The sequence below is a fragment of the Eriocheir sinensis genome, chromosome 42, assembly GCF_024679095.1.
Source record: "Eriocheir sinensis breed Jianghai 21 chromosome 42, ASM2467909v1, whole genome shotgun sequence".
NCBI classification, from domain to species: Eukaryota; Metazoa; Arthropoda; class Malacostraca; order Decapoda; family Varunidae; genus Eriocheir; species Eriocheir sinensis.
Genome location: NC_066550.1, coordinates 3575747 through 3589673, shown reverse-complemented (window position 1 = coordinate 3589673; position 13927 = coordinate 3575747). Strand labels below are relative to the sequence as shown.

Genomic DNA, 13927 nt, shown 5'->3' with positions numbered 1-13927 from the left:
CCAATGAGTGGTAATCGCCGTTACTAACAAGAAATCCGCTTTCACAATCGTCTTTCGCGGCGCTGTTTGTTTGCATCAGTACCAGATTGGAATCTCTAGTAACGCAGCTCTGGTAGCCGGAGGGGCTCCCCGATGGAACCTACTAATGCAATTAATTAGTAAATAACACAAATTTTTGCGCCCAAGTGGTCATATTATTTCTTTAAATACATGTAAAAAAAAAAGTATGGTTAATATGTAGGAGTAGGCGTGGTCTGTGAAGCACAAGGGACATATATTCTATATTGTTTATACCTCGGTGTATTCAAATTAATCTATTGAGCATCGGAAATGGTCTAGAAAATGTTCAAAGGGTGGGGTGGGGAGGATCGAGGGGGGCAGAACCCCCCCCCCCCCCCGTTAGCCGTAAGGTTACACGTCGGGGTTGGTTTATTTAAAAAATAATTCGTGACTATTGAGAGAGAGAGAGAGAGAGAGAGAGAGAGAGAGAGAGAGAGAGAGAGAGAGAGAGAGACCTCACTCGCTCGCTCGCATAGAAAACGGGTGGGTTAAGATTCGTTTTAGTACCGTGCCAGTATTTCATTGACTACCTTATGAAACATCACTAGCTCTTCAGACGTCTTTTCTACAAATGTTCAACAATCATGGAAACGCTTTCTAATCCAATTTAAGGATTATTTATTGTTGAAAATAGGGGATAATTTTCACGAAAGCGCAGCCTCCTCTGGCGGTGGCCGCGGCGACGGTGCAGTCGGTGTTGCGAGAAATACCTCAACGCAAATATAAGTCGCAAATACATGTGGGGGGGGGTCCAGGGGGGGCGCAGCCCCCTGGTTAGAAGAGGGGGCGAGGGGGGCGAAGTCCCCCCGTTAGCAGGTCGTAAAGTTCGGTTGGAGTAGTTTAAATATGCTTCCCCACCCTAAACCCTCTGCGAGCTATTTTGTGGCTGCGGCGTCGGCACCCGCAGCGGCGGCACCGTCGTCAGTCGCCGCGGCCGCCGCCAAAAGAGGCTCCGCTTTCGTGAATATTATCCCCTATTTTCAACAATAAATAGTCCTTGAATTTGATTTTGAAAGCGTTTCCATGATTGTTGAACGTTTGTAGAAAAGATATATGAAGAGTTAGTGTTTCATAAGGTAAGTCAGTGCTGTCCAAACTTTTTCGCCTATTGTAGCCTTTATTACCTTCTCCTACTGTTACGTACCCCATTGTTGATTAAACTCAATTATGTTATATTATATTAATATTATATTATAATATATTTAGGTACACGTACATTACACGTCCTTCCTAGGTACCCGTCCCTCCCTCTCTCCTTTCCTTCATAGAACATGGGAAGTTCCTGCTGTGTGTGTGTGTGTGTGTGTGTGTGTGTGTGTGTTCATCGTCTTTTCAAGTACCCCTTTGATCTATGTTGCGTACCCCCAGGTGTACGCGGACCCCAGTTTGGACAACTCTGAGGTAGGTAATGAAATACTGGCGCGGTACTAACACGAATCTTTACCGACGGGTGTGAACGGCAGAGCGGGGCGGAGTGTGCTACGGGGAACTAGTATTCCTCCCTAATAGTAGTTTTTTTTTACTGTTTTGCGCAGAAAAAAAGCTATCTCTACAAAAAAATAGTCATATATTGCCCATGAAAACATAATCTGTGTCTTGAAAATAATACGCCTATTCCTGCAACATTTTAACCAAAAGTATTAAACAATACAGCAACACGTTGCAGGGCTTCAATGGTGAAATGAGAAAAAAACAGAAGAATTTGAATGATGTGAACTCACTTCATCTGCTGACCAGTAAACGTCCTGCTGAGCATTTCAATTTGACTGATTGTTTGTTTATTGTTGAAAAAGTACACAGCAAAGGAGAAGGGAGGACTTCAATATTTGTCACCATTATTTACCTGTTATGCCTTCTTGGTCAAACTCTTGTTTTATTCTAAATAGCCTAATATGTATGCATAGGGCATACATATAATGAAATCAGCCCTATAATGTAAAGAATAAATGTGAAGTCTGCTAGGGATGAGCATGAGTAGAAAGTCGTGTGCAGCGGGGCCGCGGGAGGGGGGGAGGCATGCAGTTAGCAAGTTCAGAAGAGCAGTCAGCGTGAAAATAGCGATAGAAGATAGAAAGAGAGGCAACATCGCGACGGAATTTAAGAGGTAGAAAACTATCAGTAGAAGGAGGAGAGCTGATGAGACGAAGAGCCTTAGACTCCACTCTGTCCAGAAGAGCTGTGTGAGATGCATGCTCCATACGAGGGCGGACAAGGCCCCTGTATATGGATAGCAACTGCGCGGGGGAGAAGAACTGGCGGAGACGATACAGAACGCCCAACCTCGAGGAAGCTGATTTAGCGAGAGAGGAGATGTGAAGTTTCCAGTTGAGATTTTGAGTTAGGGATAGACCGAGGATATTTAGTGTTGAAGAAGGTGACAGATGAGTGTTGTCGAAGTATAGGGGATAGGTGTTTAGAAGATTGTGTCGATTAGATAGGTGGAGAAATTGAATTTTTGAGGCACTGAAGGACACAAGGTTCCTTCTACCCCAATCGGAAATGATAGCAAGGTCTGAGGTTAAGCGTTCTGCAGCCTCCAGTCTGGAGTCGTGTACTTTCTGTTGGGATGGCCTTCTATTGAAAGAAGTTGAATAATGCAGAGTGGAGTCGTCGGCGTATGAGTGGACAGGACAGTTTGTTATGGAAAGATCATTGATGAATAACAGGAAGAGAGTTGGTGATAGGACAAAGCCCTGTGGAACACCACTGTTGATAGGTTTAGAGGAAGAACAGTGACCGTCTACCACCGCAGAGATAGACGGGCCGGAAAGGAAACTGGAGATAAAGGAACAGAGAGAGGGATAGAATCCGAAAGAGGGCAGTTTAGAAAGCAAAGACTTGTGCCAGACTCTATCGAAGGCTTTCGATTTGTCTAGCGCAACAGAGAAAGATATACCAATTATGTTTCCATTAAAGTATGTTAAGTAACATGCATTTTTTTTTTACAACAAAGGAGGCAGCTCAAGGGCACACAAAAAAAGAAAACAATAATAAAAAGAAGCCCGCTACTCGCTGTTCATAAAAAAGAAACAAAAGAGGTGGCCGAAAGCAAGATCAAATACGGGAGGAGAGATGTCCTGATACCCTCCTCTTGAAAGAGTTCAAGTCGTAGGCAGGAGGAAATACAGATGAAGGAAGATTGTTCCAGAGTTTACCAGCGTGAGGGATGAAAGAGTGATGATGCTGGTTAACTCTTGCATAAGGGGTTTGGACAGTATAGGGATGAGCATGAGTAGAAAGTCGAGTGCAGCGGGGCCGCGGGAGGGGGGGAGGCATGCAGTTAGTAAGTTCAGAAGAGCAGTCAGCGTGGAAATATCGATAGAAGATAGAAAGAGAGGCAACATTGCGGCGGAATTTAAGAGGTAGAAGACTATCAGTATGAGGAGAACTGATGAGACGAAGAGCCTTCGCCTCCACTCTGTCCAGAAGAGCTGTGTGAGTGGAGCCCCCCCACACATGAGATGCATACTCCATACGAGGGCGGACAAGGCCCCTGTATATGGACAGTGACTGTGCAGGGGAGAAGAACTGGCGGAGACGGTACAGAACGCCCTGCCTCGAGGAAGCTGATTTAGTAAGAGATGAGATATGAAGTTTCCAGTTGAGATTTTGAGTTAAGGATAGACCGAGGATGTTTAGTGTTGAGGAAGATGATAGCTGGGTGTTGTCAAAGAATAGGGGATAGTTGTTTGGAAGATTGTGTCGAGTGGATAGGTGGAGAAACTGTGTTTTTGAGGCTTTGAAGGACACCAGGTTCCTCTTGTCCCAATCGGAAATTATAGTAAGGTCTGAGGCTAAGCGTTCTGCAGCCTCCAGCCTTGAGTCGTTAAGTTCCTGTAGGGTGGGTCTTCTATTAAAAGAAGTTGAGTAATGCAGAGTGGAATCATCGGCGTAGGAATGGATAGGACAGTTCGTTTTGGAAAGAAGATCATCAATGAACAACAGAAAAAGAGTGGGAGATAGGACAGAACCCTGTGGGACACCACTGTTAATAGATTTAGGGGAAGAACAGTGACCGTCTACCACGGCAGAAATAGAACGGTCAGAAAGGAAACTGGAGATAAAGGTACAGAGAGAAGGATAGAAACCGTAGAAGGGTAGTTTGGAAAGCAAAGATTTGTGCCAGACCCTATCAAAAGCTTTTGATATGTCCAGCGCAATAGCAAAGGTTTCACCGAAACGGCTAAGAGAGGATGACCAAGAGTCAATTAAGAAGGCTAGGAGATCACCAGTAGAACGCCCCTTGCGGAACCCATACTGGCGATCAGATAGAAGGTCAGAAGTGGAAAGGTGCTTTTGAATCTTCCGGTTAAGGATTGATTCAAAAGCTTTAGATAGACAAGAAAGTAAAGCTATAGGACGGTAGTTTAAGGGATTGGAGTGGTCACCCTTCTTAGGCACAGGCTGTATGAAGGCATACTTCCAGCAAGAAGGAAAGGTAGATGTTGACAGGCAGAGTCGAAAGAGTTTGACCAGGCAGGGTGACAGCACGGAGGCACAGTTTTTAAGGACAATAGGAGACACTCCATCAGGTCCATAAGCCTTCTGAGGATTGAGGCCAGAGAGGGCATAGAAAACATAATTTTGAAGAATCTTTTTAACAGGCATAAAGGAGTCAGAGGGGGGATGAGTAGGAGGAATATGCCCAGAATCGTCCAGAGTGGAGCTTTTAGAAAAAGTTTGAGAGAAGAGTTCAGCCTTAGAGATAGGTGAGACGGCAGTGTTGCCGTCAGGACTGAGGAGTGGAGGGAAAGAAGAAGAAGTGAAGTTGGAGGAGATGTTTTTGGCTAGATGCCAGAAGTCACGGGAAGAGTTAGAGAAAGCAAGGTTTTGGCATTTTCTATTAACCCATTTATGCCTAAACTCAGCATTGTTAAGATATTGATGTAAATCATTCCCTGTAAGGTTAATTAGACTCACTTATTGCATAGATGTTCCTTTGTTGCCAAAAACTGTCTTCATTGTGAAAATATAGGGCGTCCTATATGTAGGTCACTAGGAAAATCCACATAATTTTTATTTTTTTGCATTGCACTTCCTTTCAAAATTGTTTACGTTATCATGATACTGGGTATTGATGAAATTTAACAAATATTTTATAATCTCTCTCTCCTCGAGAATATGACTCCTGTAGCATATTACTGAGTGTGGTATTCCTTGAAACATTTCACATGAAGACCTCTATCGCACTTCTCACATCTGGATGTTGTTTTCATATGGCAGTGAGCACAACGTGTCTGACAACATTGTGGAACAACCCAATGTGCATGCATGTCATATCTAGCCTCATCTGCTCTAGCTCTAGGTTTTCCCCGTTTGCCAGGGCCTGGATTTGCATAGCGCTCCAGGTAGAAGCGTGCAATGCTGCGCCTAAAAGAAAGGAGGTCCATGGCATCCTTACCCTCACATAATGGACCGTATTGGCTACATAGGCAGCGCCAAATGTGGCCACTCAACTCCAAACTGAATTTTCAATAGAGTTCAAGTTATAGACTAGAGTGCGTCTGAGGCTGTCTCAGGGTTACACGGCCATGATGCCGCCATCGCCCCAAGCCGATGATTGCACACACTTCAATCCTAGCCGATTTCAGTTTTTCTCCATGTCAAATAGTAGAGTCAGGAAATCGGGTAGGAGTAAAGTGTGTGCAGTCGTTGGCTTGGATCCAAGGCCTTGTATCCTGGAGGCAGCCTCAGACGCACTCTAGTACAGAACTTGAGTTCTATGGAAAGTTCTGCTTTGACAGTTCACTGAGTGGCCACGTGTGGCGCTGCCTGTATAGCCAATACGGTCCATTTGTGCAGTTGCCAAGCATTGTTGATTGCTACATCATTAGAATATGTCACAAGCTTTCTTTTTCTTTTTCTTTGGTTAATTTTCTTCATCCTCAATGGGGTTTTCATCATCCAAAGCAGCAGGTGCTCGAATCATACTTCCGGGCAAGTTGTTCGTAGTTCCTCCTCCATCCTCGTCACCAGAATCCTCATCAGTAATTTAACCAGTAGCGTTATTAGGGGGTAAAATGGAGATAACAATCTTTTCTCCTGAATTACTTGATTCAGCTATGCTTAGGAGGTCAGTTAGCTTGGCTGGGTTAGTAGACTTTAAGAATCAACTCGATTTGAATCCACTGAAAATCTGATGTAATATAAAATGTATTGTTATGCCCAATATTAGGCTATAGTATAGCCTAATTAAACACTGGTTAACAATTACAGCAAATATGTGAGACGTAGATTACGAAGGAATATATATTATCTTATATACCAGATGTTCCTAGTGACCTACATGTAGTACACTATAATTTGGACCTGCTGTTTTACAAGTTCTTTTTAAGTTACAACGTTCAAAATGTAATGGAAGTAAGATACACTCTTTAGATGTTATTTAACATCAAGTAAAGAATATTACACAAAAGTATGTAGAGACAACACTCACCTACTTGTGGATGCCATGGCGAAAAAATGAAATGTCAAAATTCCTTAACTTTAAGATGCTGTGCAACAGATATCCTGACACCAGATCTCAAGGGGTACTGCCTGGTTAAGAGCCCAAACATCAGTAAGGAATGTGAGATCACCAAATTCCGTTTTCTATAATATCCCAATTTTCTATATATAGGACTATATATAGGACGCCAGGCATAAATGAAAGAATTTTTGGTTAGTCAGAGAATAGATTTGGCACGATTTCGGGTAGAGATGTAAAGTTCATAATTAGCATTAGTTTGAAGGCTCTGGTACCTTTTGTGAGCTGCCTCTCTATCATTGACAGCACGAGAACAAGTGTGATTAAACCAAGGCTTTTTAGCGTGAGGAGTAGAGAAAGAACGAGGAATGTATGCCTCCATTCCAGAGACAATCACCTTTGTGATGCGCTGAGCACACACAGAGGGGTCTCTGTGTCATTGTTGTTTTAATATATCTTTTGGTTTATGATTAGCTAATAATGAGTCAGCATAATTTTAGCATAATTTATTATTACATTTAGCACATTTTGGGAAGAGCGAGCATATATCCACAGCACGTCTAGCACATTATTTTTCGTCCTGACGATTTGGTAACACTGACACTGAGCTGAGACCTGAGAGCTCAGTCGCTCTAAAGTCACGGGCGTGTGTGGTGTTGGGGTCGTGTCCACTCGCCATCGCGATACTTTTCCCCATCGACGCCATGCCCAACACTTGTGCAGTTTATATATATATATATATAAACTGCACATATATATATATATATATATATATATATATATATATATATATATATATATATATATATATTACTATGACAGTGTTGTCACTAATATAGCCTGTCTGGTGCAACATCAGATAGTATCCTCTGCTGTCATCAGGGGCGATGCCAGACATTGTAGACATCGGGGACTTAGGGCCACTTTCACAGTCGTTTTGTTTGTTTTGATCGTTACCAATGGCGCCGATCGACGCTATAGTTTTCCACGTGAAACTGGCCGATGGGGTAGTGGCGGCTGCAGAGGAAGCGAGAGGTGTTGAGAGTGTGTGGCAAGGTGCAGGGCTAGGCTAACCCCGCAACCGCCACTACCCCATCGGCCAGTTTTTAGTGGAAATTCAAAAGCGGCGATTGCCGCCATTGGTAACGATCAACAGAAACAAAACGACTGTGAAAGCGGCCGTTAAACCCTGTCTGACAAAGGGGAGGGGTCCGGTTGTATGCTCCCCTGGGAAAAAAATAAAAAAATAAAACATAGATAGTGACTTCTGGGGACTTAAGGGACTTTGGTATAATGACAAAATTAATTTATTATACGTCCTACACTAGAATCAAGTTACTGTATAATGAATTAAGTAAAAAACAAATATCTTAACACCTTAAAACCTTAAAAAAAGATCTGGGGCTTTTGATGAAAGATCTGCGGCTCAAGCACTAAAAGCCACCCTCCCCCGCCGCCTATGGTTGTAATAAATGAGTGAGCTCAAAGAGTTTTATAACTATAATTGTTGTAGTAGTAGATGTCCTATCTTATCCTCATGTTTACTGAATTATGAAACCCATGTGAAGAGCAAGGAAACCATATAAGTCTATCGTTAAACCAGTTTTCCAATCTAACTTTTCATAAACGAATTGTTAAATCGATCGATTCTTGATCGTCATGAAAATTAACCTATTACCAAGTCTTCCCAATAAAAAATCAACCTATAACATTACATTGAGTGTGGTAACAAAAATTTAATGTAAGAACTAAATAAACGTTAAAAGTTGACATTTTACTGTAGTCTCTACTCAATCATTACTTCATCATTTTCTGTCATCGCTACCCCATTATACGTCACAGCTAAACCTCCCATCCCTTCCTCATACTCCCTCCCCCCCCGATGCGCGTGTCCGACATTCCTTATATTGACATTGGTAAAGACATTGACATTGGGCAGGCGGTGGCTGAATGGATAGCAAGACGGCCCCGCGTACAGGAGGACGCGAGTTCAATCCCCGACCGGTGCCACCAATTTGGGATTTTTCAGCCGCCGCCGAGTGGCTTAAAACTACCTACATGCTGTCCAGAAGACCACCTATCAACCCGGACTCTAGATTCTAGGATTAAAGATGTGCTCCGGGAGGGCAGCATGAGCCAGTACAAGATGGCGCCACTATAAACACTCGCCTGCGCCAGAACGGGCTGGGCCGACCAACAGGCCCCACCGGGAAGAAGCCTTGGACCGACCATCAGGATCCGCCGGGAAGAAGCCTACCGGCGCAATAGGCTACGACGTAAAAATAAAAAAAAATAAAATAAAAAAAGAGAGAGATAACTGCACTCCCCTTGACACGAGTAGTTCTGCATCCCTGAACAGCACAGTGGGATGGCATGCTGAAAAAACGTTCGCAGTAACTTGTCTTTTGGCCGTGGCAGGGTCACTTGGCCACGGACTCTGCGAACTACGCGCATTACCTCGCGCGGCGCATAGAAAACTGAAGCGGGTGAAAGCTTGTCACGCGTGTCCAGTCGACACTGACCAGCAGATTTGGCGCGGCCGCGCGGGGCTGGACCCTCAACTTCCAGCGACGTCATGGCCATGCGCACATCAGAAAATGTTGGTAACATCGTTGAAAGGACCTCTTATTTTCTTGGCCTTGGGGCAGGCATAAGCCCTGGGTCTTCGTCTGAGGCATCTACCTTCAAATGTAAACATTGCCGGGTGTTGCCAGACAGCCAGCGTGCCTCATCAAAATCGTTTTACATTCAAAAGCTCACTATAGTCTTACAAAACCCTATTATAATGGATATGATGTACTTCTATTCAATACTTAAACCATTTTAAGGTATTCTTACCCATTAATTTTCATATAACTGATCTTTCGAGCTAACTCGCCGTTGTTGGCAACTTTACGTTCCCCACTACCCATGGCGGCTGGAGCCCCAGCTAGGGTGAAAACTCGTCACTGAGGCGAGACATAAGTCAAACGCCTAATTTCTTTATAAGTATGGGCCCAGCTTTCGTCGTGTCATGATCGTCACCATGTTGGTAGTCGCCGATACCACGAAAACAACGACTGTGAGGCGGTGGTATTGCCGGTTACCAGGATGGAGGGTGCGTACCAGACGACTGGAAAGCGGCATTAAAACCCCGTTCACACTGTGCCAACTCTGGGCCACAAGAACCCAGCTACTTTTAGGCCCCCTTCACACTGTGCCGAATCAGCATCCGGCGATCGTTTCTAGACCTCTTTCCGACCATGTGCAACCCTTTCACATCAACATTTCAGACGCAAGACCTAGCTCGTATACTCCGAGTCGTTGGGTTGTCGTGGCCCAGACTCGGCACAGTGTGAACGGGGCAAGGCTCTTCGTCTCATCAATTCCTCTCCTCTTACTGACGGTCTCCTACCTCTTAAATTCCTCTTTCTAGGGATGGGGGAACCGAGTAATTTCTGCAAACGGAATAATTCGGTTTTGATTACTCTTCAAAACCGAGTAAACCGAGTACCGAATGATTACTTTACTCAGACGACAGCTAGGCGGGCAACAGATCGCACAGGAGTGGCAGTCTTATCACCAGGAGGCTAGCGAGGAGGGGGTCAGAGGGTTGGCAGAGATGATAACTGTTTATATTCGTCTGAGAACAGATGATATTAAGATAATATGTCTTTAACATTCCATGTGAAATTCAAACAATATTAAATTTTCTTCATATTTTCAAAGGCTACAGTACCTCATTCATAATTGAGATAAAACAGAAGTGTCAAAGTTTACAGATTATAAGACATATGTCGGTTTATGAGGCAGCTAATGGGGTATATTCATCCTTACCAGGTGTCACCACCGACCACGTTTTTGGGCTCACGAAGTTTGAAGTATTCTTTCATTTATCATAAATTACCTGTGTCTCTCTGGGACCTGTAACAATTACACTTCAATACAGCTAGTGGTACTATTGTTGATAAATATGTAGTTGATCATCCTCGTTTTTTTTATTTATTGGTAAACGAGAGAAAATAAATGACCGTTGCAAGGTTCTCTTTATTAAAAAAAAATATTTCTTGAAAGCCCTGCAATATCAAGCAAAAAAGGATTTTTTTTAATAACTATTTATATTACAATATTTGCTGAGTACCTGCTCTGGGTGTATTAATCTCGCATTGGACGAAAGTTGTCAGACACATTAGAACGTCAAACATCTCAACAGAACCATTGTTTGATCTCCGTGGGCCACAATGGCTTCCGCTTCCAGTGTTACACTCCGCCCTCAACTTCTGGCCTTAAAGGTCACAAACACCTGGCCGTCCTTGTGTTGTTGTTGGTGGTGGTGTTGGTGTTGGTGGTGGTGGTGGTGGTTTTTTTTTATAAATTTAGCCGAAGGCGAAACTGATGATGCACCCTAAGCAGATACTCGGCAAATACTGTAATATATATATATATATATATATATATATATATATATATATATATATATATATATATATATATATATATATATATATTTTTTTTTTTTTTTTTTTTAAGTTCAATTCTGCTTGATTTTGCAGGGCCTTCGTGCAAAAAAAAAATTAATGAGAACCTTACAACGGTCATTTATTTTCTCTCGTTTACCAATAAATAAAACAACGAGAATGAGCAACTACATTTTTATTGACAATAGTATCACTTATTGAATTGAAGTGTAATTGTTACAAGTCTCAGAGAAACAGTAATTTACGATAATTGAAAGAATACTTCAAGCTTCGTGGGCACAAAGATTTTGTCGGCTGTGACACTCGCTGGCTGGCAACTCTGAATATATCCCATTAATATACATAAACATATTACATGCCACCAGTGCTGCACATAATTTATGTTTTTAACTGCGATGATGAATTTCATTTCCCAGACTGATGATCTATAATCTTGCTTTATTAGTCCATCATCGATGGATCGATTAGATCATCCTAATTTTGGGGGGATTTGATCGATCAAGTAAATGAATTGCAAGAACCGAGTGAATCGAGTAGTACGTAATCAAATCCAAGAACCGAGTAAACCGAGTAGTACTTACTCAAATCCAGTAAACCGAGTAGTACTTACTCAAATTCAAGAACCGAGTAAACCGAGTAGTACTTACTCAAATCCAGTAAACCGAGTAGTACTCACTCAAATTCAAGAACCGAGTAAACCGAGTAGTACTTAGTCAAATCCAAGAACCGAGTAAACCGAGTAGTACTTACTCAAATCCAGTAAACCGAGTAGTACTCACTCAAATTCAAGAACCGAGTAAACCGAGTAGTACTTAGTCAAATCCAGTAAACCGAGTAGTACTCACTCAAATCCAAGAATCGAGTAAACCGAGTAGTACTTAGTCAAATCCAGTAAACCGAGTAGTACTCACTCAAATCCAAGAATCGAGTAAACCGAGTAGTACTTAGTCAAATCCAGTAAACCGAGTAGTACTCACTCAAATTCAAGAACCGAGTAAACCGAGTAGTACTTAGTCAAATCCAGTAAACCGAGTAGTACTCACTCAAATCCAAGAATCGAGTAAACCGAGTAGTACTCACTCAAATCCAGTAAACCGAGTAGTACTTACTCAAATCCAGTAAACCGAGTAGTACTTACTCAAATCCAAGAACCAAGTAAACCGAGTAGTACTCACTCAAATCCAGTAAACCGAGTAGTACTTACTCAAATCCAGTAAACCGAGTAGTACTCACTCAAATCCAAGAACCGAGTAAACCGAGTAGTACTCACTCAAATCCAAGAACCGAGTAAACCGAGTAGTACTTACTCAAATCCAGTAAACCGAGTAGTACTCACTCAAATCCAGTAAACCGAGTAGTACTTACTCAAATCCAGTAAACCGAGTAGTACTCACTCAAATCCAAGAACCGAGTAAACCGAGTAGTACTTACTCAAATCCAGTAAACCGAGTAGTACTCACTCAAATCCAGTAAACCGAGTAGTACTCACTCAAATCCAAGAACCGAGTAAACCGAGTAGTACTCACTCAAATCCAGTAAACCGAGTAGTACTTACTCAAATGCAGTAAACCGAGTAGTACTCACTCAAATCCAAGAACCGAGTAAACCGTGTAGTACTCACTCAAATCCAAGAACCGAGTAAACCGAGTAGTACTCACTCAAATCCAGTAAACCGAGTAGTACTTATTCAAATCCAGTAAACCGAGTAGTACTCACTCAAATCCAAGAACCGAGTAAACCGAGTAGTACTTACTCAAATCCAGTAAACCGAGTAGTACTCACTCAAATCCAAGAACCGAGTAAACCGAGTAGTACTCACTCAAATCCAGTAAACCGAGTAGTACTCACTCAAATCCAAGAACCGAGTAAACCGAGTAGTACTTACTCAAATCCAGTAAACCGAGTAGTACTTACTCAAATCCAGTAAACCGAGTAGTACTTACTCAAATCCAGTAAACCGAGTAGTACTTACTCAAATCCAGTAAACCGAGTAGTACTTACTCAAATCCAAGAACCGAGTAAACCGAGTTATACTCGGACCGAAACGCACATCCCTAACTCTTTCTATCTTCTATCGATATTTTCACGCTGACTGCTCTTCTAAACTTGCTATCTGCAAGCATACTGTTAAGCCGCAATTTTCTAGATGAGCGCAGAGATAGGTTCTGTGACGCAGCAGGCCAATCATGGACCTGCTTACCTAGTCAGCTGATCTTATTCCTAGCAAGATATAGACTGATAATAGTAATGACTGATGAGGATGATGATGAGGTCGATGAGTTTGGTGTGAGTGCCTTTGTGTGTGTGTGTGGTGGGGATGTTAAAATTGTCATTTCACTTATCCTCTCTACCACTGTTGCCTTCCCCTACTCTCTTTACCCTCCCCTAACTACCCTAATTAGTCGTTTCGTGCCTGAACCCTCTATCTTCCCCATCTTACCAACTTTCTGCCCACAGTGGCTGGTGCTGGCTACCCACGGAACACTCAGCTTTACTACGCAGGGTGAGGGACTGCTGGTGGGATGGAACGTCAAGAAAATCAAGCAGCCTGAGCTATGGTGAGAAACGTACAGCTACACCTGCATTAACTTACGCTCATTTTTCGTTACAGCAAAGGAAGTAGCTCAAGGGCAACAACAATGAACTATTAAAAAAGCTAGAAACTACTGTCTCACAAGAAAAAAAGAATGAGAAGCCTGAACGGAAGGAAGAAAGGAAAGAGAGGTATCTTGATATTCTCCGCCTGAAAGAGTTCAAGTTGACGGCTACATTAACCTCACAACAAGACGCTCACCCCTGGCCAAGAAGAACTGCTCAACATTGGCCTCAGTTGCCACATACTGTCAAGACCAAGAAAATTAGAGAATCGAACCGAAGGCGAAATACTTCTAGATGGGATAGATCACCTTGCAAGTACATGTAAACCTACATTCAAGAAGGAAGT

At 42.7% G+C, this 13927-nt stretch overlaps 1 protein-coding gene across 4 annotated transcripts in view; it reads left to right on the top strand.

Moving 5' to 3' along the window:
• The window catches only part of LOC127009832 (dynein axonemal intermediate chain 4-like), a 245308-nt gene that overhangs the window by 82384 nt on the left and 148997 nt on the right, over nt 1-13927 (top strand). For all 4 annotated transcript variants that reach the window (XM_050883195.1, XM_050883194.1, XM_050883193.1 and 1 more), the window contains exon 8: nt 13441-13541. In XM_050883195.1, coding sequence (XP_050739152.1) covers nt 13441-13541 — 101 coding nt within the window. The remainder of the gene's footprint in view (nt 1-13440; nt 13542-13927) is intronic.